The 26,337-nt window shown below is 41.1% G+C and overlaps 1 protein-coding gene across 2 annotated transcripts; it reads left to right on the forward strand.

The window, feature by feature from the left end:
* Positions 1 to 26,109, forward strand: kita (KIT proto-oncogene, receptor tyrosine kinase a). 2 transcript variants are annotated; one of them, XM_031311695.2, is made up of 21 exons: positions 1 to 391; positions 4,420 to 4,674; positions 6,801 to 7,085; positions 7,185 to 7,321; positions 8,128 to 8,320; positions 8,883 to 9,069; positions 10,386 to 10,501; positions 11,667 to 11,781; positions 13,603 to 13,787; positions 15,135 to 15,241; positions 15,377 to 15,503; positions 16,081 to 16,185; positions 16,868 to 16,978; positions 17,152 to 17,293; positions 17,799 to 17,893; positions 17,988 to 18,118; positions 18,460 to 18,582; positions 20,607 to 20,718; positions 20,814 to 20,913; positions 21,214 to 21,319; positions 23,132 to 26,109. In XM_031311695.2, exons 1-21 carry the CDS (start codon positions 328 to 330, stop codon positions 23,312 to 23,314), a joined length of 2,979 nt encoding a protein of 992 aa, XP_031167555.1. In that variant the 5' UTR covers positions 1 to 327; the 3' UTR covers positions 23,315 to 26,109. The 2 variants fall into 2 exon arrangements, with proteins under 2 accessions (XP_031167555.1, XP_031167556.1); XM_031311696.2 differs by having other exon boundaries at positions 2 to 391; positions 8,149 to 8,320.
* Positions 26,110 to 26,337: the final 228 nt, after the last annotated feature.

Raw genomic sequence — 26,337 nt, forward strand, 5'->3', positions numbered from 1 at the left:
ACAAACACCTCCCTCTTTGTGTGTGTAGCGTGCGTAGGCTCCACCACTGGCTCCGATAAACATGTTGACGCCACACAGATACCTGGCCGGCCTATAGGCTATCGTCCCCCTCAGGCGCGCTCCAAGAGAACGGCATGTGCAGATAGGCGACGGCTGCTGCTGTTGCGAGCTGTATACTACAGAGCATCTGTGCCTTTAACTATACGTGTTCAGTGCGCCTCTATCACAGCCCGCATTCAACTTCCCACAACTCCGACGCGCTCGTAGTAGACTAGAGACACCTTAACCGGAGAGGCACTGGCTCACCTTCACAGCTAGACCCATGGAATGATAACTATGGAATACCACTGGATACTGCTGACTGTGTTTTTGCAGTTAACCTTCCATCCAGGTAAGACTGAGCATATTTGCGCTTGATGCGCCAGTTTACGCACGCAGGCAACTTGTTGCTGTTTGGACAACGCAGGGTCGAGCATCTCTGAATGACTTCAGGTGTTTAGCTCCTTTAATTACATAAGGTAAAAGGGACTCTACATTATTGTGAATTGAATTGCTCCACGTGCTCCGGGTCGCCTTCATGATGCATTTCTCTACACTTGTCTTTGTTCTGGGAAGTGGTGCAATGAGATCTGAAGGCTGCTGATAAGACAAACGCGAAGTCACTGAAACCTGATGAGGAAAGTAGATACTTTGGCTGATGATCTGGATGCCAGCGCGCTACTTTAATAATTCATGTTTTAGTCCGAGAACAGAGCGACATTAACAACAAAAAAGTAATCAAACAGTGGAGGTAAAGTAAACTGCTGATATTAATCAGAGCGCGATGCAAATAGACTATTGTGCTCGATGGACGCGACATGCTTATGCGGTTTTCCTCTTCGCCCATAACCGTCGTTATGGAAAATATAATGGCAACTCCTGATTTCTAGGAAACATGCAAACTGCCAGTTGATTTATCCTGAACCAGTTTGCATTCTGCTGTAATTTCTCATTTGTTGGATAAATATTGTCACGTTTTACAGAGTGCTTTAGGACATTTTGGTTTGTTGCTTTTGAAAACACATTACAGCTATTATGGCCTGGCATTGTCTTCAGAGTGTAGCTGCAGAGGTTAAGGTCCATAAACACCTAATTGTATTTTCTCTGCCTTTTTTTTATAATCACGCTCTGTTGTTTTTATTCGAGGGTTTTATTGAAATGTTGTTTAGTCTGTTCTTATGCAGTCAACTCTATTCAAAGTCCGCTTTTTTGTTTGTATCTTGTCAGGAAACGGAGTTTGGGGTTTACCCAAAGTTGGCTCGCAAATTTATGTAAAGCTGCACACACACACACACACACACACACACACACACACACACACACACACACACACAAAGCCATCGTTGCTGAAACAAGCAGGGAACCACAGAGTGTTGCTGTCTAACTTTGCGATCCTTTTTCAACCATCATCTGTCCTCGCAGATGTTGAATTTTCTGCCCCCATTTCCATTTGATTTGAAGGTATACGATGCGCTCGTGGGAGGCTGTTGATGTCCACGCCATGTCGGTATCATCAGGGAATTTGAATCTTCACGCAGTGTGCGCAAGCTTGGCTGTCATGTAATGCAATAAGTCACCCCATGAAGTTTGCCTGTAAGCCAGTTTATACAGGCGAGAAAAAGCTACAGTAACTTTTCCTGTTTCTTGCGCTTATTCAAATATGATTCAAATAATTCATTCATTAATTAATACGGAGAACTTGTAGATCCTCTTTTTTTATCTCGCCCCTGCCCTGTTGACAACCAAACCTTTACGGTAAATTCCACAGTTGTCAGCCAAATATTTACGCACAGATGCTCTGCAAACACAGAAGCAATTAGAACTAACAATGATACATTGCTGTTTGCTGACCTGTTACCAAATCACGATGAGCCAGTTACAAGCGTTTCTGTTAACACGCCACCACACCCTTTTTTAACGTTTTATGGTAGATCTTTATATAGCTATCGTATGCCTAAATACTGTGGGAATGGGAGTGTAATTGATTTCACATGTGAGATTGATTAATTTATTGTATCAAAGGAGGGATGGGAGGATGGATGGATGGAGGGAGCATCTTTGTCAGCAGCACCTTGTTTCACACTCCTGCTGCAGTCACACAGTCCTGCAGTTTGTCACAGGTGGCTTCAATGGAAAAATCCCCACAATGGTGGTGTTTTCTCAGGGAACATCAACATTACTCATTCGCTTCCCCCACCTGTTTTCAGTTGGTGCAGCAGATTACATCTCTGTCTTTGAAAGCACTCCACAGTTTCTCTTGTTCTCATGCTACACATTCCTTCTTATCTTTCACCATGACTGGTAAACAACAGTACAGGGAGAGCAAAATTTGCATGTGGCAGAAGTTACTTTTTGAGGTCCATGAATGTTTACTTGTTATATAATATCACTTAATTTCCTCTGCCTTATGATTATCTGCTCAGATGTCAAAAGCCTCATGGTTCAGTTCCTGCTGTCATACTAACCCTCTTTACCTGCATTATGATGAAAGTCAAGACTCAGTCTGTCACTTTTCAAATATTCTAAAATTTATAAAAAAGTATAGTCACATACTGCATCGTTAAAGTTGGAGCTATAAGAATATCAGAATCGGAATGTTTGGGTTTTTGAAATGATCAAACATAATCATAGTTTTTTTACTGCTGCTTTTACAATTATTATTAATGTAGACACACCTTAAACACAATGAATCCCAACATTGAGTCGGGACGGCCCCGCAGGAGGTCCCAAGATAAATCTGAGGGGTCACAAGATTATTCAAGCTTTATTTTTTTTGTGCTCTTTACTTGTGAAATACTGCATAGTTTCGACTGTTTATGTCAACTAAACTATGATTAAACTGCTCACAGCTTGTGTCCACCCTGAGGCTCTAATCCCAGTGCTTAAGGGGCCACAAGCCATTATCTGATTGGCACCATTGCTGCTTTAACATAACACCTTTTATTTATATCATTTACAGGTGTTGTTGTTAAGTGTTAACCTGTGTATCGCCAAAAATCTCCCAATCAGTTTGGAAATGAAAGCGGCTGTGGCTCAGGTGGTAGAGCGGTCACCTACCAATCAGAAAGTTGGTGGTTCAATCCCTGGCCCTGCAGTCCCATGTCGAAGTGTCCTTGGGCAAGACACTGAATCCTGAATTGCTCCACCGGAGTGTGAATGTATATCTGAGGTGCAGGTGGCACCTTGTACGACAGCCTCGGCCACAGTGTGTGAATGGTGAATGTTTCCTGTACTATGTGAAAGCGCTTTGAGTAGTCGTTAAGACTAGAAAAGCGCTATATAAATACAGTCCATTTAAATCTTGTGTTTTGGAGGAGGGGCGATCCTGTTGATTACTTTTGGATCAGGGATTATACCTTTAAGCTGTTCAAATGCACATGGATCTTGTGGGTCTGTAGGTGTTGACACAACAGTGGTGAGAAAATGACTTCCCTTCTGTAGCATTACTCTAAACTTTCAGGTTTTTCAAATGGAGCTTGACTGATATTGGATTTTTGAGACCGATCGGATACCGATTTTAGAGTGGAAAACCTCACCGATTACTGACATGGCGGCCAATATATTGAGTTTTTGAGCTGGAATGAAGTTAGACTTTTCCTATGTGGATTGTGCACTGATTTGGCACTGATATGAAAGGTACTCAGAAGGCTGCTTTCTTAGACAAAGAACTTTATTAAAGCTATTTCTCAGTATGACTATGATCAGAAGATTGTGGTGTTAGGTGATTTTCGCTCGCAGAAATTCGAGTGAAGATAATGACCTCTTCTGAAGAGTCCGTCATGTTTTTTTAATCCTACGTGTCCTCCTTGGCTACTAGCAACTGTGTGGAGGAGGGATGAGGGTGGTGCAAGGAGTTTTGTTGTCATTACTTAGAATTCGTCATGGGAGCGACAGAAACTATGCACTATAATATTTAACATTATTATACATTGTCAACCAATTCTAGAAATGAACACTGAGAAAATAAAGAAAAAGAAAAGAATCCCTAAATAAACATCAGTACTGTGTTCAGTATCAGTCAATTGCTACGTAATGACAACATTTCTAAATCCCCCAAGCATCGTTTTCTGCATTATATGTACTTTAAAAAGTTTTTACATGGGCGCACAACATACTGATAGATACAGATATATCTATGATAAGCCAATATTGTCTGATAAAATCGACCGACCAATCTATTTTCAAATTATAAAAACTCTTAACTATCTCTCTACCTGAGTGAACATAGAGAAAAGCAATGTGGCCATGATCATGTGTGATGTTTTCCTCCAGAGTGTGGTAAAATGGGACTGCTTTGTAACATATCGGTAACACAAATTGGCTCACCATGATTTTAGTATGTTTGACATGCAGTTGATTTCCCTCTCTATCTCTTTATAGGCAACACCAAGCCCACTATCACCCCCGTCGGCCCCCACCTTGTCGTCCCACTCAACGCACCCTTCGAGCTGTTTTGCCAGGGTGAGAAGGAGATGCAGTGGCAGCGGGAGGACCGGCCGAAGGTGCGGGGAGAGAAAAAGAGCGCTGGGATGTCCTCACTGCACATCCCCAGGGCTCAACCCGTCCACATGGGCCGCTACATCTGCCTGGAGGAGAGCTCCAAGGAGCAGATCTCCATCTACGTCTATGTGAAAGGTAGCTGGATAGAACTGTAAATGTTTGAGTGTCCTTACTAGGGCTGGGATGATAAGCTTTTGTCCCGATTCAATTCTTTCACGATACATGGGTGCCAATTCAATTTGTATTGCGATTTTCATTTACTGCGATTCTAGAAGTATTGCGATTCGATAGTATTGAGTATTGCGATTTTTTTTCCTTCTTTAACAAAAACAAAAGTTTAATAACACTCTTCTAGAGACAATATATCATGAGGCATTTCTAAAAAAACGAATTGTTTTCTAAAAAATAATGCTCGTCACATGTCAGTCAGTCAGTCTGACATTTATTTCATCTGTACATAACATGGATTTTCGGCATATTCTGCTTTCGCTCTGTTTTGCTGGAAACAGATATGATGTAGTCTGCCGTCGGCAGTACAGTATAAACAGAAAATATTTAGGTGAATCATTGGTAACCAAATAAATAAAAAATATCGATTCCAGGGAAAAGAATCCATTTTAAAAATTGTCACACCCCTAGTATACTTGTGTTTGCATGTGTTTGAGATTACATGGTGTTTTTGTGTAAGAGAGAGGAGAACGAGAAGTGAAATCTAGAGCGGTGGAGACAGAGGAAGGGAGCAGTGTGTGTGGGTGGGCTCGCAGAGAAAGGTGTTTGTTACTTTGCCCCGGACAGGTATAGTAGATACTGTAACTGTTTATCAAGTGCATGACTGAGTTTTACTGTATTTTCTTCTCGATGTGACTCCACATCCCCTTGGCACACTGCCATCACTGCAGGCCTATATCATGTGCTGATCATTCACTCCACAATCCACACATCTACCGCTGAAGCACCCAGAAGTTCTTAGATGAGAGGCTCAGATGTAGCATTTTTTTTTAAGATTTGGATTAGATTAACATGGACAACTACAGCAGAGTCATTGATTTGGCATAGCAGGTCTTTGTGCCTGTTAATTCCACAAATTTGAAAAATAAACCAGTTGAATAATAAGATTTAAAGTTGTAATCCCTGCGATTTCTGTTCCGGTCGATTTGGCGACACCTGTGGTTTATTTAATAAGTACCAGAATAAGTCAGAAATACAACAGAAGAGCAGCTGGTGTATCTGTTAACAGGGCAGCTAACCAAACTTGTGTTGTTTTATACAAATCCGCGTTGTTGTGATCTGCTGTCAAAAATCACTGTTTTCTTCTGTGGACACATTTTGATAAAAGATTGCGGTCAGTGCTAAGCATGGTGACAGATACATTGGGTTTCTTGCGACTGCTTCACAAAAAACGCTCATAGGGCACTTTTTACACCTATAGTTCAGTAGACTCTGTTACAACATTGTTGCATTTTTCATTTGGCTGTGTTAGCGTTCACACTGCACTTTGTCAAGCACACCAAACATTGTAAACACATGTCACACAGTCGACATCGGTTGCTCGTGGACAGAATATCCGAGCGAAACTCGCCAACACTTCCCGGTCTCAGAAATAATAGAGCAATACCAAATGTATGCTGTCTTGGGTTTTCCAGTTTGGCTTTGATGTTTTTATCAATCAAATATTTTAGAAGAAGCCAAACAATCAAGCAGCTGACAAGAATTTGAACTTCCACAAGCAACTGTGTTATGCAATCGTCTGACCATATTTCAGTGAAAGCTTGCACCTCTTCATTTGACCACGTCTGTCCCCAAGACATTTTTTTTATGCCTGCTACTATCTGACTTAATGTTGATTTCCAGTGCGCAATCAAAGTTTCCACTCACCTTTAACCCACAATGCACAGTTTTTGGGTTCACTTATATACCTATATTTGGGTCAAATCGCTTTCCGAAACTCTAGTACACTTGGAAGCAAACCGAGACCCACGTTTTCATTCAGACCAGAGTTCAGCGTGCCCACAAATATACTCGCCATTATGTGTTCTATTTAACAGCACAGCAGCCAGCCAATCACAGGGCCCATCACTGTCTGTTATGAAAAAGAGAGTAATTCCTAATAAACATATGGCAAGAAGTCAAATTAACAAAAAATAATGGTGGGAAAATGGATGTTAGCACTGTTACTGTATATTATGGCTGTCGCAAACTAAAGCTTCAACAACTCAGTGTGCAGCCCCACTTACACCTCTAACGCCTCCATTTTTTGGCAGATCCAGACAATCCCTTCAGAAAATCAATGGTGTTCAACATTCTCACTCGAGTGGGAGACAATGCTTCCATCTCCTGCCTGGCAACTGATCCAAGTCTGGACAACCTGCGCTTGGAAACATGTTCCAGTAGAGCTCTGGCCTCTGGTCTCCAGTTTACTGCGAGCCTAGAGCAAGGCATCCTCATCCACAACACACAAAAGGCCTACGAAGGTTGCTATGTGTGCACAGGAAGACTCAGGGAAGAGTACGTCCGATCACACGACTACTACCTGACAGTAAGACCAGGTAAAGTGGTGTAAATGCACGTATATGCACAGATGTGCATTGTTGCGTCAAAAGCACAGGTTGAAAATTCAGTCCTATTTGTTTTTGGTTTCCTTTCAGTCCCCGTTGCTCCTCCTGTGATTGAGATGGCAACCAAAAGAGTGATTCTCACCCGGGATGAGAGTCTCTCCCTAACCTGCAACACCTCTAATGTCAACGGAGAAATCACGCTAAAATGGGTCACCCCGCCTGGCTCGGTGAGACCCTTCTGCCTTTTCATTGCTCTGTACTAGTGCCGTTGGTGGAAGATTAGACTAGAAAATACTGCAAATTGAGTGTTGATGGTTGCCTTGTAGGATTTAAACGGGCTTTGATCAGATTTGACTTATACCCACCACCAGTGTCATTTTCTGAATCCACTGTAAACTATACTTCATAAAAAACCTTTTATGTGAATTTAGGAAATGACACTTAATCATAACTACCTCCCAGCTGCATTGATTATTGTCTGAAATCTGGTCAAAGTTAAGCTGTCTCAACAGCTGGCCTTTATGTGTCCCAAACAAAACCAAAAACTGGAGCGACAATCATGAAAAAAAGTGGCGTTCTAATCCACAAAAACATTACAAATTGAATTATTGTTTTGTGTCTTATTGGTTTCCTTTTACTGAGGGGTTTTGTCCCTGTGTACAGTACCTGGTATCACTGGTTGTTTCTTCTCATAAACAAGAGTGAAAGGGGTCAAAGTTCAGCTGTCTAGGCTTCAGGATCTTGGCTGTGTGTGTTCCATGTGGAGTACTGTGTGTATGCGTGTGATCGACTGTGTGTGTGTGTGTGTGTGTGTGTGTGTACCATGTGGACTACTGTGCGTATGGGTGTGAGCGACAGTGTGTGTGTGTGTGTGTGTGTGTGTGTGTGTGTGTGTGTGCGTGTGCGTGTGTGTGTGTGTGTGTGTGTGTGTGTGTGTGTGTAATGGCATGCAGGCGGTTGTGTGTCTGCGTCTGTTTGTGTGCTTGGCATGGGTAGATGGGGTTAATCTCTAGAGATCTCTGGGCGTTGACAGGGTGCCGTCTGGTATCCACAGCAACCAGCAAAGGTTGACGGTGCTTCTCGTATCCTGACGGAGGACTTCACCCACGTGCGCAGCGCCACGTTGCACAACGCGGCGGTCGGACATCAAGACGCTGGGAGGTACCAATGTGAAGCACAGAATGAACGAGGGACCAGCTCGCAGTCAGTGTGGCTAGATGTTTATGGTGAGTATACCAAGACTCCAATACCAAGAAGAGAGAATTGCTTTCAGTTAAAGCTGCTGTTGGTCACTTTTTAAGTCGTGAAAAAAAGAAGAAACTTTAACCGGCCAATAAAAAAAAATGCAGCATAAATTCATTGTTCTTAATATTATATTATAATATTTCTTAATATAAAATAAAAAAATTCCGACAGCAACTTTAAATTTACAATCTCGAAGATCTCTGTTTCTTTCTCTTTGGCGGCACAAATGGCGATAAGTGGTAATTGCAAGTGTGTGTGTAGCCTTCTATTTAACAGCCAGGTATGAGAGAAGAGAGGATCTTCTCATCTTACTTGGCAGATAATTGTATTTCCCAAAAGTGAAACTTTTGCTTTTTATGTACATATGTGGAATTATCCAGTATTTGGACTGTGAGATCTTCAAATGTGTGTGTTGGGTTACTTTGTGACTTGCCTGTAAGTCTCCGGACCAACACCGCGTAAATCATTTTGACTCCAATAAATATAGGCAATATGTTACCTCTGCAAATCCTTGTAACAATATCTCATGTCCTTATTTTTCAGAAAAGGGATTCATTAACTTAACACCCACAATCAACGAAACCATCCAGGTCCGTTCAGGTGAGAGTTTGCCCCTAAATGTTGACATGGAGGCTTATCCAAAGCCTCACACTTTCTCCTGGAGCTTCATGGGCCGCGAGCTCAGGAACACAAGCGACCATGTCATCACCACACACAGCCATGAATACAGGTGAGACTGCACACAAACACACTTGCTTTAAAGGCCCAGACACACAGAGCCGACGGCCAAACGTCGGCAGAAAAGGCAGTTGGGCTGATCGGTCTCCCCAAATTGGTCAAAATAGTGCCTCAGAACACACCAAAGTGACGAGACGTAATACGTCTCCATAACAGCAGGCGGCGCTAATCTGTATTGTCGCCCAAAAACGAAAACCGGCAGCTGATTGGACGGACGCGTCACGTGGGTCTGGTTTCTCCGGAAATTCAAAGACAGACTGTCATGGCGGCTTGTTCAGAATACAATCTCATATTGTACTAAAATAGTTCACCGAAACGTGATTCTGAAAACATTTTAAGCGAGAAATAGGCCGTGCAGTTGCTGAATCTGTCTTCATTTCAGATCGACAAAGGTCAGTTTAAAAGATTTTCGTCAGATTTTGAGAGACTCTAGTCACGCTCATTTCGCTCCCCGTTTCCGGGTTAGCACTCTACCAATCAGATGGGTCATTTGAGTCCGACTGCCGGCAGTGCCCACCCCGCCGATTATACATGTCAAATCGGCCAAAATGAAGGACGACGGCACGGAACACACCGAACAGACTCGAGTCACTGACCTCGCCAGACTGTCCAACGGCCGTTTGTCGGGTTGGTGTGTCCGGGCCTTAAGTATCCTAGTTTTAACACATAGATGAAAATGTTCATTACCCTCATTCAGTGGAATTTCACACCTTTGGTTTGCCTGCAGATTTTGTGGAGGTACTAGTGTAACAGCTGCACTTGTCACCGCTTCCTGAGAAATACAGCTTTCATTCTAAAGAAAAATGCTCCAGGGTTTTTAGCGAAACAGGAACTGTGAGAATATAAATGGCTTTCAGAGGAAAAGAAACCATGAAATATCTGCAGTATTACCCCTGTGCTGCATATAGAAGTATTACATAATACTACCCAAGGCAGCATGTTCAGCGTAATGCATTTTAGCTCGCACTTCATGGTGTTTGTTCCAAACATTTGTAGAACATGTGAAGAATAGGACATGACCTTTAAGCCTTAATTGGATGTGGCCCCTTTAAGCAAAAGGGACACGAGGGAACACAATAATCAATAAGTCCATGTCAACTGTGGGAAAAAGAGATTTCTAAAGTAGCCTCGAGACTACTTGAAAACTGCAAAGCCTTAACATAAGACTGCAAATATCGGAAAACATTTAGAGTTCTTTCTCTGGCAGCTTTGGCATTTTCTGTTAATGCATTCAAAACCATTTTTACTGATAATTCTTAAACAATGATGAATACATGAATGCTCAAAATGTAATTCTTTTATGATTAGGTACAGCAGTGAGCTGAGGCTGGTGCGACTGAAAATGTCAGAGAGCGGAGTTTACACCTTTCAGGCCTCCAATGGTGACGCTTCAGTAAACCACACGTTCACCATCTTTGTGATCAGTAAGTTGTGTCAAAGAGGTTTTTTTTTAAAGGTTTTTTGTTCCCTAAAGCCACATAATGAGTCACGTTGCTCCACGCTGCATTAATCTTCAGGAGGTGACATGCGGGAAAAGGTTTCATTGACCTTTTTTCCATGTGTGAAATGAGACGGCCTTGTTCTCTACCTCACCTCACTATGTATTATTCACACTATGAATTTTCAAAGTTGGAAACTTTCCATGGGAATTAACGTGAATATATGGGAATTAACGTGAATATATGGGAATTAACGGGATTAAACGGGAATTAATGGGAATAAACTGGATATTTTTAATATTGCTTGTTATAATACTGTTAGTCTATAACAGGGAACTCAAATGTAGTTGAAAAAACCCCATCTTGCAGCATAATCTTGGTTAAAACAACCTGATTTAATGCAACAATGTCCTCCCTATATTCATCAATGACATGCACACAGTAATCAGCATAGGCTCCTACATACTTGCCAACATTTAGTTTTTAAACTAAATTACCCCATTGCTTTTAACCTATGTGTGTTATTTGTATAGCCCACAATAGACAGCGCTGATGGTTAGCTTAGAACGCATATAACCATAACTATAGTAAATCAAAGGCAGCATGCTAGCTACCTTCATATGTTAAGCTAAAGTCAGTGGTTTGGGCTACTACTTAGCCTATTGCAGGGCTATTGAGGATAACTCAACATTTGCTTGAATGGAACTTTTGGGGAGAGGGAGGGGGCATAGGGAATATGTTTATTTTATTCAACGTTCATGTTTTTTTGTTGTTCAATGAAAAAATATTAAAGTTCTACTGACAAATAACTCAACATTTGTATTCAATGTATATGCCTGTCTGCTTATTACAAAACAAAATGTTTATATTTATGTTTGTATAAGATGGAGTTTGTATGAATTACCCAACATTTCCAGTTAATTCTCATGAAAGTTTCCAAATTGGAATGTTTCCAAAATTCCCCAGCTTAACATTCCATGGAAAGTTTCCGGAAAGCTTCCGGAAATTTACCGGAAAATTTCCGCCCCTTTGCAACCCTATTCATGACTCACTAAGGTTCAACACAGTAAAATAAAAATAAAAGAAACTCTCTACAGCTTGTTATTTAAATCTGACCTGACGTATTGTGACATTAACTTGTGTTTGTTAGGTAAACCTGAGATTGTCTCTCGCGAGGGCCCAGTGGATGGACAGGTACGCTGTGTGGCGGAGGGGTTCCCCGCCCCACAGATCACCTGGTACTACTGTGAGCAGCCCTATGCCAGGTGAGAGTTATAAAGGCCATGAAATCCCTATTTCTCAATCAGCTTCTTATTCTATCAGTAGCAGTGTTTCCATTCAATTGTCAAGGGAATTTTAAGCAAACTTTTAAATCTTAGAATTTGAGTGAGAAAACTAGTAGATATTGTGCTTTCTTTCATTTATAATTGTAAAAGAAATAAATAGCCTAATCAAAGCAAAATGCAAAGTCAGAATACTCTGGGATTGTGCAATTGGTGCACTGAACTTTAGAACTACAGCCTAATGTAATTACATGGATTGGACACTGATATTAGGCAGAGCAGTCATGAAGCTGACTAAACAAAAGAAAAACTGCCAAACCAAAACCAAAAACAGCATGTGCTATCTAGCGAACAAAATGCTCTAAAATAATCCAATTATTGTTATATTATTTTCTGATTGCTAACAGATGTCATGGCTTTTGCGTTGGCAATGCGGCCTGCATGTAGATACAAGATGTATTTTTCAGTGAGACTCTATCGCTGAACCCATTCTTTGCAAAGCACCCACCCACCATTTCAGATCTGTACTGGCGTTTACAAAACTCATATGACATGTCTGAAAGGTCACACTAAAGACACATTGGATCGAGTCAGGAATGATGATCACGGTGGAATGTGGGATTGTGGGATTTGACGGGGCTGACTTGTGATTGGTTGAGTGATAAGTTGCCGCTCATGTGACAGGAGATTGGAAAGAGTTGACTTGTGATTGGTAGGGGCCCGGGACGTGTGCCTGAATGGATGCGGCTTATTTCGTGTCACACATAAATGTGTGGAAGGAAGAGCACCTGGTTACTATAGCAACACCAATCCCAAACGGCTCAGGCAGTGAATCATAAGTGATTATCCAAACTTTATCCTGTCATTTTTCAATTATAATCAAATCCACTTAATAGTCATTACGTACAGGCACGCAAATGTCTTCGGTGGAAGAAGTATTCAGAGCCTTTACTTAAGTAAAAGTACTAATACCACACTGTCAGAATACACTGTTAGAAGTAAAGGTCCTGCATTGAAAATGTTACTTAAGTAAAAGTATGGAAGTATCATCAGGAAAATATACTTAAAGTATTAAAAATAAAAGTACTGAATGCTGAAAAAAATCCTCACATTTTAGAAACTGTAAACAATCAAAACACTTCTGTCAATCTAAGTGATTAATGGTCTAATCGTTTCAGCTGAACTTGTAGGCCTATGTATTGTTGGGTAGTTTAATTTATAATAAAACATAGCATTTTATAAACTATATGTGTTTTGTGTGCAAAAATCTTAATTTGTAACGCAACTAGTAACTAAAACTGTCAGATGAATGTAGTGGAGTACAATATTTCTCTCTGAAATGGTAGTGGAGTAGAAGTAGAAAGTGGCATGTAAAGTATCTAAAATGTTCACTTGAGTACAGTACTTGAGTAAATGTACTTAGTTACATTCCACCACAGTCAAATGTACAGAAAGAGAAATCAATGTGAGCTAAATGAGCCTTTGACCAGAGAGCACGTAAAGTAGATAACAGCTGCTTTTTTATGGTGAGGTGATGTGAAATATGGATCCCTGGGTAATTATTTACACATTTCACCCATGAGGAATTTCCCGATTTTATTATGACTTCTGGTGAACATCTTTCTGTGGTTCTGCATATTGTGCAAAGTTTTTATATCACAAAAGTGTTTTCAAGACTCAGAAAGAAAACAAGAATGTGTGTTTTGCAGAGACTTAGGGGAGAGATTCCTGCGTGAGAGAATGAGGAATAGCTCAGTGATCCCTTAAGCGCATTGTAAACAATGTATAATCGTCTGCCTTCAGGTGCTCCCAACAGGTGAATGCCACCCAGGAGGAGCGCAATGTCATCACCGTCACCCTGTTCAGCCCTCTGTTTGGGAAGACGGAGGTCGAGAGTAGGGTGAACGTAAGCAGAGGACGGTTCAGTACTCTGGAATGTGTGGCTACGGTGGAGGGAGAGCAGGCCTACACACTCTTTTCTATCAGCGGTGAGTTGAAATCAGGTATATGCATGCTCGCGTAAACAAACCAAGGGGCCATGTGCTTTTAAAGGGGGCGCCTGTCAGTCTCATGTTTTGTTGCTGATGTGATGTAATCCTCTGCATGTCCTCACCTTCAGATTAGAATTAAGTGCAGAGTCAACAGCACAAGAGAGGACATACAGACATGAATATCTCCTCTTTTCAGGTTGCTAAATCTTGATCCACCTGTTAGTTGTATTAAAACTTACTGGAGTACTCCTTTATGGATGTTTAAAAGCCTGTGACTCCCTGCCCTCCCCTGTGCACTAAAAAAAAACTAAAGATATTTTAGCAGTTCTGTAAACCCCGCATGGGATTTAACCCTCTACTCAGAGTATTTACTACAAACATGATTGTGGCAAGGATTAACCCATAAATGTACTCTCACAACTAGAGGTTGGTCTTTTATAATCTGTTAGGTAAACATAAGCGATACCTCCGACATGATTGGCCACGATAAGAAGGTTATCACTTACACATAGGAATTAGCTTTAGTCCATTGTTTACTTTGTCTCCAAATCTGCTCTGTTATAACGGCTTCCCCATCTGCCATACAATTTCCCTCAAAGTGGTGCGAGTGCAGGAACTGAAAGTACAGCAAAGTTGCCCCTGCCTGAGCCTCGAGACCCAGGTTTATGCCGGACACGGGGGGGATAACTGTAGCTACAACGGGTATGGGGGGGTTTAGCATTATGAGGTTAGGACAGTGTTTGTGGCCAGGCAGGACAGGCCGTTGGGAGCGTGTGCCCAAGACTTTTATGCTTCACCGAGTAACAGCAGACCAGGCGGAGGCGCTGAGAGTGTGGAGCGCAGTGGGAGTCCTGGCGGTGCTGGGCGTTCTGGGCTGTGGGAGGCTTGGAGGTGTCAGTGTGAGCTGCAGCAGAGAATACACAAAGCTTTAGAAACTACTGACAGGTTTACAGCGGATTAGTTCCTGCAGACTCTGCATTCTCAGATTTGAAGTGGAGAGAAAGCTTCTTATCTCTAAAGAGCTTATTACACCCCACTGTACAGAGGAGCAAAACAATAAGGGATCACAAACAGCCAGACACAGAGGAACAGAACACTGATAACATAGAATTACTCACAGCCACAGCTGTAGAACACTACAGTATGTTCACATATATAATTTGATTAGTTCTCTGTGATTTGACCAAAGTGAGCTTCACTGTGACTTAGCCTTCTCTGGCTTACCTTAATGCCCCTTTGCAATGTCATTTAGAGTGTGAAGATGGCAAACCATTGAAAGAGTCACTGATTGACTCTATTGCCACTGCTCTTGCATCTAACATTATCATTTCTGTCTCCCTGCAGAGAGAACTGTTCCCCATGATCTGTTCACCCCTCTGCTAATTGGCTCTGTATCAGCAGCATGCATCCTCTGCCTTGTCCTTATAATGCTGTTCTACAAGTACATGCAGGTAAGACAGTTCTGAACTTATCCAGCATGACACTCACTCTTCTGTCACATTATGAGTCATAGCAAGCCAAGAAAAAGAGTAAAGCATGTTGAAATATCTTACAGTAATTGATGTTTTTGTTTTTATTCATGCCAGAAACCCAAATATCAGATTCAGTGGAAAGTTATTGAGGGCATCCATGGAAACAACTATGTGTACATTGACCCCACCCAGCTACCGTACGATCACCAGTGGGAGTTCCCTCGAAACAACTTGCGTTTTGGTGAGTGTCCTGTACTCCTTTATTGAAAATGATCTGTGGCGTGTCTAAGCCTCATTAATTCCATTAATCTTTAAGTCATTTCTGACACTGAAGTGTACATCCTGGTTTTCATGTCATGGGTGTAAATCATCGTAGGAGCATAATAATGTCGAGATAAATGATGGTGTGTGTCTGAGACTATTAGTGTAATAGTCTCAGTCATAAAAACCTAACAGTGCAGACCTCATGACATCACCGCTGCCAGCCTCAGGCTACTTCATGCGGATTGTCAAACACTCTTGTTTTCTGTGTATATGGATGCCATGTCTGTTTCAGCTATGTTCGTGGTCACCAACCAGTTCTACAGCTCATTAAAGATGAAATCCAACTCCCTCAATGCAAACATAATATTGTTGACATATTCTGGGTGTTGTTTTGAGAAACCCTCCTTAAACAGGATCCTGCGTGTCCTGGTGCCTACGTACACAGCCCGGGGGCTAAAAACTGGTGTTGTCCTAGGAACGCTGGCATGGGGCCAGTTTGTGGGAGGGAAACAGGATGGGGAATAACAGTTTTGTGTCTGTCTTCCTGTCTTCAGGGAAGACACTGGGATCTGGTGCATTTGGGAAAGTGGTGGAAGCCACTGCATATGGACTCTCCGAAGCAGATTCAGTCATGACGGTGGCTGTGAAAATGCTCAAAAGTAAGTTCTGTCAACACATGCAAATGAAATGGGACGAGCACAGCGTGGCTATTTTAACCCTCTGAGGTCTGAAAGGCAATTTCACATATCTTCTTAAATTTATCTTTTTAAGATATTTGCATATAACTGATCCCTATGTGTTTCATATCAAAATGTTCAGAACAAACTCAGCTTTCTGTATAGTGAGGCCCACATGTTTTCCTAGAGCAATGTGTAAAGAGATAATTTGGCGCTAAAGCTGAAACGTTGATGTTCGCTTTTTGAAATTCCTAAAATCTCTTTTTGAAAACAAACCTTGACTTATGATATGTTGTACAAATTGTTTCGGTGCTTGAAATGACTTTACAAAAGTCCATGAGCAGAGTGTCTTTTGTCCTCAAAGTTGCACAGTATAAAGTAGTGATGATTAAATAAATTGCCTGCAGGTGTTTGGAGACAGGCAGCAATTATTTGGGCATTTTTATGTAGTGGCTTGAACACAGCTGCCAATTCAACATTGTAACAGCCAATTAATTAATTTAAATTTGCCTCCAGCAACAACCACTTTGTTTTAATCCTGCACATTACTGTATATGTACTATGTATGAGTCATCCTAGTTCAATTTCACCTGAGTTTACTCCCAATCCTTTTGATTCTGATACTGATTATGTTCCAATTTCATTTTTTTTTTTTTTTCCACAGCAAGCGCTCATGCCACAGAGAAAGAGGCGCTGATGTCAGAGCTGAAAGTTCTCAGTTACTTGGGAAACCACATGAATATTGTCAACCTGCTGGGAGCCTGCACTGTTGGAGGTGCGGCAGCCATGTTGTCGTGTAGTATTATTTAAGACCGCGGAGTGAAACTGGAAACTTGAGAGATTGTTGACACAATTTAGGGGACAAATTTCGTTGTGATTCTTGCTAATCTATGTATGTCATGTATCTTGAAAGATCATCATCATGAGGCATGTTTTCTTGCTCAGCAGGCCCTACACTAGTGATCACAGAGTATTGCTGCTTTGGAGACCTCCTTAACTTTCTACGCAGAAAGAGGGAATCCTTCATCTGCTATAAGCTCGAGGAAGACTGCTACTACCGCAACGTCATGCCGCAGAGAGACGCAGCTGGGTCAGCTTCTTTTTATTTTATTTTATTTTATTTCAGGTTGATTTATCAGGGGCATTACACACTAATAATACATACAACCAAAATGTGCCAGAATTAGAATTAGAAATTAATTAATTAATTAATTAATAATTCATTATTTTACATCCGCTGTCCCTGGACTGGTGCTAAGAGGTCACCTTGATTACCATCAATAATACACACAGATTTGACCCTATACAATAAAAGTTGATTATACTAATGCTAAAAGACGACAACATAGAAGCAAGAACAGTTGGTTAAGATCAACACACATACACACACAGCTTAACTGTCAGACCAGATAACAAACAAGGCACAATAGCATAGACATTGTGTATAAAGAGCGGTATATTGTGTGTAAGAGAAAAGCACTAGAGTACTAGTATTTACTATCCAGAACGTGCGTAGGAGGAGGATATTTGGACAGCAACGTGCCTATGTGTGGCTGTGCTCAGCAGACACCAGACTGCTCCTTTCCTCTTCACAGTGGCAGCTTGAATGGCTACATGTCCATGAGGCCTTCTGCTGCCGGCAACCTGCCGTTCAGCTCATCATCAGAGAAGAGACGCTCACTACGCAAAGGCAAGCCAGGCAGCCATTCATCCAATATCTCAGTCTTAAAATACACAAAAAGGCAGTTAAAGTAAAATGATCTCCGTCGTGTGTGTCCTCTCAGGTGACTCCTACGTCGAAGCAGATGCGGAGAGTGAGATGTTCGACGAGGATGGTCTGTCTCTAGACACCGAAGACCTTCTCAGCTTCTCACACCAAGTGGCCAAAGGCATGGAGTTCTTAGCCGCCAAAAATGTGAGCATCAAATAGCACACTATCATACTTGCTTTTTGGATGACCTCTGATGTGAATTCTACAAAGTATCTGACAGATCATGGATCAACTTTCCACAGCTAGTAAACAGATCTAAAACGCATGTTGGAGCATGCTGCTGAAAGATTTATTAGCTGTGGAGGCAAGATACTGTGGCCAGTAAGCTCATGTATCAGTGTCAGTGGTTGTGTGTTACACATCCAAGTGTGGAAATTCAGTACCAAACTGCGTTTGAAAAAGCACTTTAGCCATGCCTAATTGATTGGTCATGTATATGACATGTATCATTAGATATTAAAGATAGTGGTGCATTTGTTTTTCAGTGTATCCACAGAGACCTGGCTGCCAGAAATATCCTCCTGACTCAAGGAAGAGTAGCGAAGATCTGTGATTTTGGCCTGGCCCGAGACATCAACACGGACTCCAACTATGTCGTCAAAGGCAACGTAAGTCTGCACTTAAGATTTGAAACTTTGGAATTTGAAATGAGATGGATGCAGGATACATCCATCATAAAAGTCCCCCTTCAATGTGTCATTGTTATCTTAAAGTAAACCCTGCGCCTCAGTGTCCTAGTTTAAAACAGATTGGTGGGCCCCTGCTAGTCCATCATGTCTTTACTTGTCAGAGCTACAGTGTAAGCCAACTTCGTCTTGTTACAGTTTACTTAGTGTATATCGACGATGATTCATTTACTGGAGTGTTCCGCAGCCACCAGAAGATGTGCCGGATCTTCCTCATTTTGGGTCAGATGTCTGTCACCTTCTAAACCGGTGGATTTATGAGGACTATGGTTAAAGCTATAGTGTGTAGTTTCTGTCACCCCTATGAGGAATTCTAAGTAATGACAACAAAACTGTTGGCACGTCCACATGATACAAGCCTTCCATGACCGCACACTGGGAATTAATTCTCAGAAGGCAAAGCAGTTAGAAGATGGCTGTGTCTCATGTGACGTTGTTATTTGTACATGCTGTGACTATACAAATCACATGTAAATAGGAAAATGTTGCCGTTATTTTGTCACTTATTGGGAACAGTAGGCTAGATGGAGCCAGTTACCTCCAGCATCTGTGCTAAGCTAGGCTAGCGGTGGGTGTGTCAAACAGAGTTACGAAACGCACGGAGATGAGAAGGGTATGTATGGACTTATCTAACTCTGGGGGATACAGTGAATAAGCTAAAGTCCCAATAAGTCGGCGTGTTCCTTTACCTGCTCCTCAGATCTCTGCAGGGTAAATCCAGACAGCTAGCTAGACTATCTTTCCAATCTGAGTTTTCTGTTGCACGACTAAAACAACTTTTAAACATACACGTTCCACCAAAACAAGTTCCTTCCAAAGGCTATTTTGCAGAGACACCGTCATTGCATCTGGGGCTTAGCCACCAAGACGTTTGTGATTGGTTTAAAGAATTGCCAATAAATCAGAGCACCTTTTTTTCCCATCCCGGAATGCTGTGTGGACTAACCAGACCCTCTTCCGCAGCGCTGTGGAGGAAGGTCTGGCAATGCGGGACTACAGTTTACTAGACTGACAACGTCAGTTACGTTAGCATAATCAGATACTGTGACAATGATATATTTTTTATGTAACTTCAGCTATGTACATGAAGTATGGTACGTAAGGTAATTTATTTAAGTACGTTAAAATAAGTCAATGTTCACTTTTGGTTTCACATGAGACACAAACAGCGATTTTCTGGGTCCACACACCCCGACCTCCTTCTTACGCAGACTTTTTTTTCTTCCCATAGTGCTTAATGTATGAAAATGATGTGCCACCACCACGAAATGCAGAGATCATGGTCATTTCACGTATATCAGGCTGGTTCCGACCATAGACTGTATATATTAATATATACAGTCTATGGTTCCGACCAAGCGGAAACCTTCGGTGCTGAAAAATGAAGCCAATGCGAAGTGCCAAAAACTACAGTTCCTCGAATGGCCACTTGAGGCTGGCTCCAAAAGGGAGTCAATCCCCATAGACACCATGTTAAAATGCCCAACTTTAAAGCAGATTTATTTTATAACCCATTTAAATTATATTCAGGCTTAAACCTAATTTAAGTTTGCACAATAAGGGCATGTATTTTTATATAGCACTTTTAAGTTGAATATATCGTTTGGCCTTATATAACTGTTATTGTTGGCAGCACAGCTTGTGACGCTACATTGTCTTTAAACTAGCTTGTAGTTAGACTTCACACACAGACTTTGTAATGGATTTAAAACCCAATGCAGAGGTATAAAGGTATATGTACCTGCAGCTGTCTTTGCATTTTTCAATATTTTAGATCCTCAGGCGAACACTGCGTGCATACCTGGTATTTGGTACATTCTGTTCATTTTGCAGTCCTCACTCACAATAATGAACCACGGTAAAGAAAAAAAGAAAAAACTGGGGAAAGGTTTCAATGAATGAGTTCAACTTTCCATCTACTCATAGAGTGTTCTTTTTTTGTTTAGGCTCGTCTGCCAGTGAAATGGATGTCTCCAGAAAGTATCTTTGAGTGTGTGTATACATTTGAGAGTGACGTCTGGTCCTATGGCATCTTGCTTTGGGAAATCTTCTCACTAGGTAAGTCTATCCATCCGTTGTGTGTGTTTGTTTGTCTGGCTGTCTGTGTGTTTTCGGAGGCGCACAATGTAACTGAATCTCCCCACTGAACGTAGGAAACAGTCCTTATCCGGGTATGCCAGTGGACGCCAAGTTCTACAAACTGATAAAAGAAGGATACAGAATGGATGCTCCAGAGTTTGCACCCAGTGAAATGTGAGTTGTTGTTGCAATGAAATATGAGTTAAAGGTGTCCAAGTGAAATGTGTGCTTTAAAGGAATCATAGGGGAGATGGTGTGAAATGGTAGATGGAGGTGGTGAGACTATAAAGGAATGCAATGTGGGGGATTTGAATAGCAGTCGGCTCTCATCCTGTTGTATTTGGCTTTCCACAAGCATAACTAAAACTCTTAGATGGAACTGGGGACAGAAAACAAAATACAAACAAAAAAGAAAGCGGATGTAGTAACTGCAGAGAAATAAAAGTGTTTGTGTGTTTCTATGCTGCTGTGCAGGTATCAGATTATGAGGTCCTGCTGGGATGCTGACCCCTTCAACAGACCCCCCTTCAGGAAGGTCGTGGAAAGGATCGAACAACAGCTATCAGATGCCACTAAACATGTAGGTTGAACCCCTTTGACCTTCTTTACTCTCACTATAAATATTTCAACATTCCATTCCTTAAAAATAATGAACCGAGAAGACTTCACAGGGGGTTCAGAAGGATTATGAGTTAACCCTTGTGTTGTCTTCCCGCCGACCATGAACTTGTTGTCCTTCTGGGTCAAAACTGAAAATGAACTTTTTTTTGTTTGTTGTTTTTTCGACGTTTTTGTCACTTTTTTCTATGCTTTTGATGCTTTTTAAAAGTTTTTGTCACTTTTTTCAACGTTTCTTTTAATTAATGGTCAATGAACCTAATGGATATGACAATATACTTAATTTTTGAGTTAAAAAAAGCAGAAATTATGAATTATTTCAACTAATAGTTAAGATCAGAGCATGTTGAGTGGATCACAGACTGGTACATGTCAAGGTTTAGTCAGGATACTGTTTTGAAACCATTTACACTATTATTTTTGGGCAATTTGGTTGAAAGAAACCAATATTTCTGATATGAAAAACATTGAAAATGGGTCAAATTTGGTCTGAGGAAAACAAGGGTTAATGAAATAGGAGCGACTCCGGTGTCCCAAAGTGGTGAAAGCTGATGTGACGTGGTTCACGTGATACCTTTGACACAATTTGTGAGCCTGCACACAAAAAAACCCCCATAGAAAATGTTCATAAATATTAGGCAACATGAATCAAAGCATTGTCCTCTATGCTAAACGCTGAACCCAGACTAATGGACACCAGGTTTATTTCAAGCTGAAATGCTGAAAAAAAGTTTATTTGAATTTTTTTATTCTTATATATTTTTTATGTAAATGTACACAGCTAGGCCTTGTAGCTACGTGTGTGATTGTAAGACAAATCAGTTCTCGTGGGAACATTTTTTTTTTTAAAAACACCTCCGAAATGTTTGTACATGATTCAGCTAAAGGTCAGGGACCTCTCACAGTATGGACAGATGTGATTGAATTCTCAGCTGGTCTGAATTTGGGGGCATGTGTTTGTTGGTATTTAGTGCTACACATATAAAGTTTGACTTGACTAGATTTAATCATGCTACATGGTGAATACGGCCTCCGTTGTTCTCACGATCGGATGCAGAACGAATTCTTTGTTGGGCTATTATAGTCCAGTTATAATAATTGTTCATTTTAAAATACATTAGAAATTATGTTCTTCAAAAAAACAATATCTGCCATCATACAGAGCCTGCCCACCAATGCTGTTTCAGCAGGTGAGTGGGAGAGAAAAAGTCACGGCAAACGTCAAAACTCCACAGTGCCTGGAGCACATTGGACAATGCCTAGGTGCTACAGGAGCTGTTAAATCTAAACAAAACTGTCATCACATACAAAGCTTTATGTTACATTTATTATTTTATATTTATTAATCAGAGCATTCACAATAATCACTCAAAATCAGCAGAGGGAGACGCATGGAAACAGCTGTTAACGCAGCTCTCTCTCTCTCTTTCTCTCTCTTGCTTCCCTTCTGTCTGTGGATGAAATGAAATTAAAGCAAGCCAAAAGTTCTATTTATAACCACAAAATTGACTGCCCTCAGGTGCTTCATTGCTCTGAGTTGACGTTTTTTCAACGCAAGGCATTTAACGTGAAAAATGTGCTTAGCTCTGGGGCTTACAGTAATCCTGTGCCAAAATATTCACTATTTATTTTTTGCTACGCTATTGATCTGCATGATGAGAATACTGAAATGTTACTGAGATGTTTGAAATCGCGGAACTGAAACAATATAAAATATCGAATGATATTCCCTTTTCTCTCCCTTTTCTCTCTTCCACGTCTTCCACATCTTCAGATTTATCTGAACTTTAGCTCCAAGCTTCCTGTGACGCCCAGAGCCAGGGAGGGACCCAGTCCTCAGAGCGCTCCGTTTCACCGTCTCAACTCAGCCAGCAGTAACAGCGGACCGACCCAGCCCTTACTGCTCCAGCACGAGGTCTTCCTCGAGGGGACAACCCTCAGAGCCCAACGGGTGTAAGGACCCACCCAACCGGTTGGGCTGCCTCAGAAAGTGCCTCTAATGTTCCGCCACAAACTACCCAACCACTACACCTGCCAACCTCCCCGGTACCGGCAGTACGTGTTGCTAACAAATGGTAATTGCCATCTATTACCAAAAACAACAAAGGAGGAATGGCTTTTATCATTGTTTTTTTCTACTATTGCCTACTGATTAGAGGGAGGACAGTTGGACTAATGCTCCCCTGCTCATAGCAAAAACTTTTAAGGCTCTGGGCGAGGGTGTAGGGACATCAAACGTAACGCTAAAACTAAGTACATTATTACACTGTTATTGGTTTTGTTATTTTTCTTCTTTTTTTGTGTGTGACATTTTGGCTATTTCATAAAAGGTTGTTTTGTTTCTTTCTATCTATTGGAGTTTTTTTTCTATTCTGTGGTTTTTCTGTCATGGATATTTATGTAGCGTATTTTTTTTTTTTTTTTTTGGTTGGCGGTTGCAATTGTTTGGAGGAAAAGCACTTGAGGCACTTGAACTTCACGTCATTACACACACACCACATAAATCAGCTTTCGTTTCTTTCTTTTTTTACTCTTTTTATTGTCAGTATTATTTCCAACTGTTCCGATCTACGTTGTCACGAAGGAGATACTTTCTGGGGCCAATTTAAATGTAGATATGGAGAGTGGTATATAAGCTATTAGTCAGCATGGTCGGTCATGCTTAGGGTCCGTAAGTGCTTCAAGTCGATAAGGAAATACATTTCTGCCCTTTTAATGTTGATGTCACCACTACAGAACTGTCTTTACTAGATCTGTTACCACGTGGCATGGGTCAGCCCACGATTACACACACACAGTTGTCTTCAGAGATATAGTTCAGACATGGTACGCTAGCTTTTCATTTATGTGCTTATTGACTGTAATGTATATGTGTACATATCTGCAGGTAATGATATTAGTCATTGCTATACGATGCGATGGGAATTTAAACATTTGACAAAGAAGACATTCTGAGAAGCCTTGGCATTCGTCTTAGCTTTGTTAAGCATGTGATGCAGGTGTATAGTTTGACTTTTTGACACCTGGACTGCTGGAAAGTTCTCTTGTAAAGGTGTAAATAACTGTTTGGGTTTATATGGTTTGCTCTACTGTCACATCCAGTGTATGGTCTTTGTTTACAAGCAGGAGACAGGTACTGCCATTTCTGACATGTGTTTTCTCTGCTTTTTCTTCCACTTCGTGAAGGACCAGGAAACGGGAACCTTTGTGTTTTGCAATTGGTGTGTGTTTTGCCCATGCTAACGCTGTAATTCCCTATTTTACAGAATTAGGGCTGCACCTTACTAATTATTTTCATCATCGATTAACCTGTCGATTATTTTTTTCGATTAATCAATTAGTTGTTTGGTCTATAAAAGGTCAGAAAGGGTTGAAAAATGTTGATCGGTATTCCCAAAGCCCAAGATGACGTCCTCAAGTGTTTGTTTTGTCCACCACTTTCATATAGATATCAAGATATCATTTCACTGTCCCAGAGGAGAGAAGGAACTAGAAAAAAAATCACATTTAAGAAGCTGCAATCAGAGAATTTTGAAAATTACTCAAACCAATTAATCCATTATCACAAAAGTTGCCGATTAATGTAATAGTTGAAAACGAATTGATTCATCTTTGCAGCTATATACAGTATACATCATAGCTAAAGTCAGGGTGATGTGCATGTGAAATGCCATTAAGTGGACTCTGCAATGTTCCCTGCGAGTGGCGACAAGCTAGTCGGTCATCAAGGCTCTCTGTTCAGATGTTGCCGCTGGGTAGTACAGCGCTCTGTTTCAGTGTGTGGGTCATCTCATTGTTCTCTGACCAGTAGCTGGTTTCCCAGCAGTCCTTCTCTTCTTTGTATCCAGCTGTTTCCTCCATCAGAAGTGGGACTTTCAGCACCTCTCAGCCAGTAGTCTGTATCATCCCAGACCATTATAATTCCCCTCTTCCTACTGGTGGAGGTCGTTGTGAAGAGCACCTGTGTGTGTGTGTGTGTGTGTGTGTGTGTGTGTGTGTGTGTGTGTGTGTGTGTGTGTGTGTGTGTGTGTGTGTGTGTGCGCGCGCGCGTGTGTGTGCATGTGTGTTTGCGTGTGTCTACTTGTCTTTGTGTGCATGTCTGTATGATAGCAGAATTCAAAGAATTATATATCTTATATGAGTATCAAGAGGTGCCACTATTAAAGATTCATCAAGTCCTTTAGGCTACTGAAACCCCACAGTCTTACTGCTCTGTCTTTTTGTAAATATGAATGTGCGTTTATTGTAAAGTAATGCTGATGCTTTTGAGGTTTATCTCAGTGACGATGTGGTACATTGATGCAGAATTTTCTTATGTTGTATTTTCTTATGTGTGCAGATTTCAAACAGTAGGTCCAACTGGAGAAAAAAAAAAAAAAAGCTGCTTGTGTCTCTGTCACCATGGTAACTTAAACGGAAGAGATTCACTTTGGCTAATGTTATTTTGGCTGTTTCATCATTTCAATCAGTTATGGCAGTTCACTTGGTAACTGCTTCAGCAAAACAGACTAAACTGCTCCCATTGGTCATATCTGATCACCAATATTCACCGACATTAGTGAAATTTACAACCAGGAATGAGATGTTTCAGAATAATAGAGATTATTTTTCATTTATTGCTCCCCTAAGAGTTCTCCCTGCATTTTGCTACATATTTATTGAACCTGAGGCTTTAGTTGTTACTGTGTAAATTTGATGTGTTGCTAATACATGTGTCAATGTAAATAAAATTGTGTATAATGAATTCCCAATTAAACTGTTTTGGTCCCTTTTTGCAATCTTGCACACAAACAGTTTTTTTTCGATTGCTAAACGATAGGTGTCACAATAATATTTTTTTTTATTTTATACCATACCAGTTTTATATGTAAACAAGAAGGAATGAAAGGAATGCTTTACTGTAACACACTGCCATTCTGTGCAGCTACTGGAAATGCATGGAAATCTTCTCATGGCTGACATATTATTCCAAGTGCAGTG

This window comes from Sander lucioperca, chromosome 11 (assembly GCF_008315115.2).
Source record: "Sander lucioperca isolate FBNREF2018 chromosome 11, SLUC_FBN_1.2, whole genome shotgun sequence".
In the NCBI taxonomy this organism is placed as follows: domain Eukaryota; kingdom Metazoa; phylum Chordata; class Actinopteri; order Perciformes; family Percidae; genus Sander; species Sander lucioperca.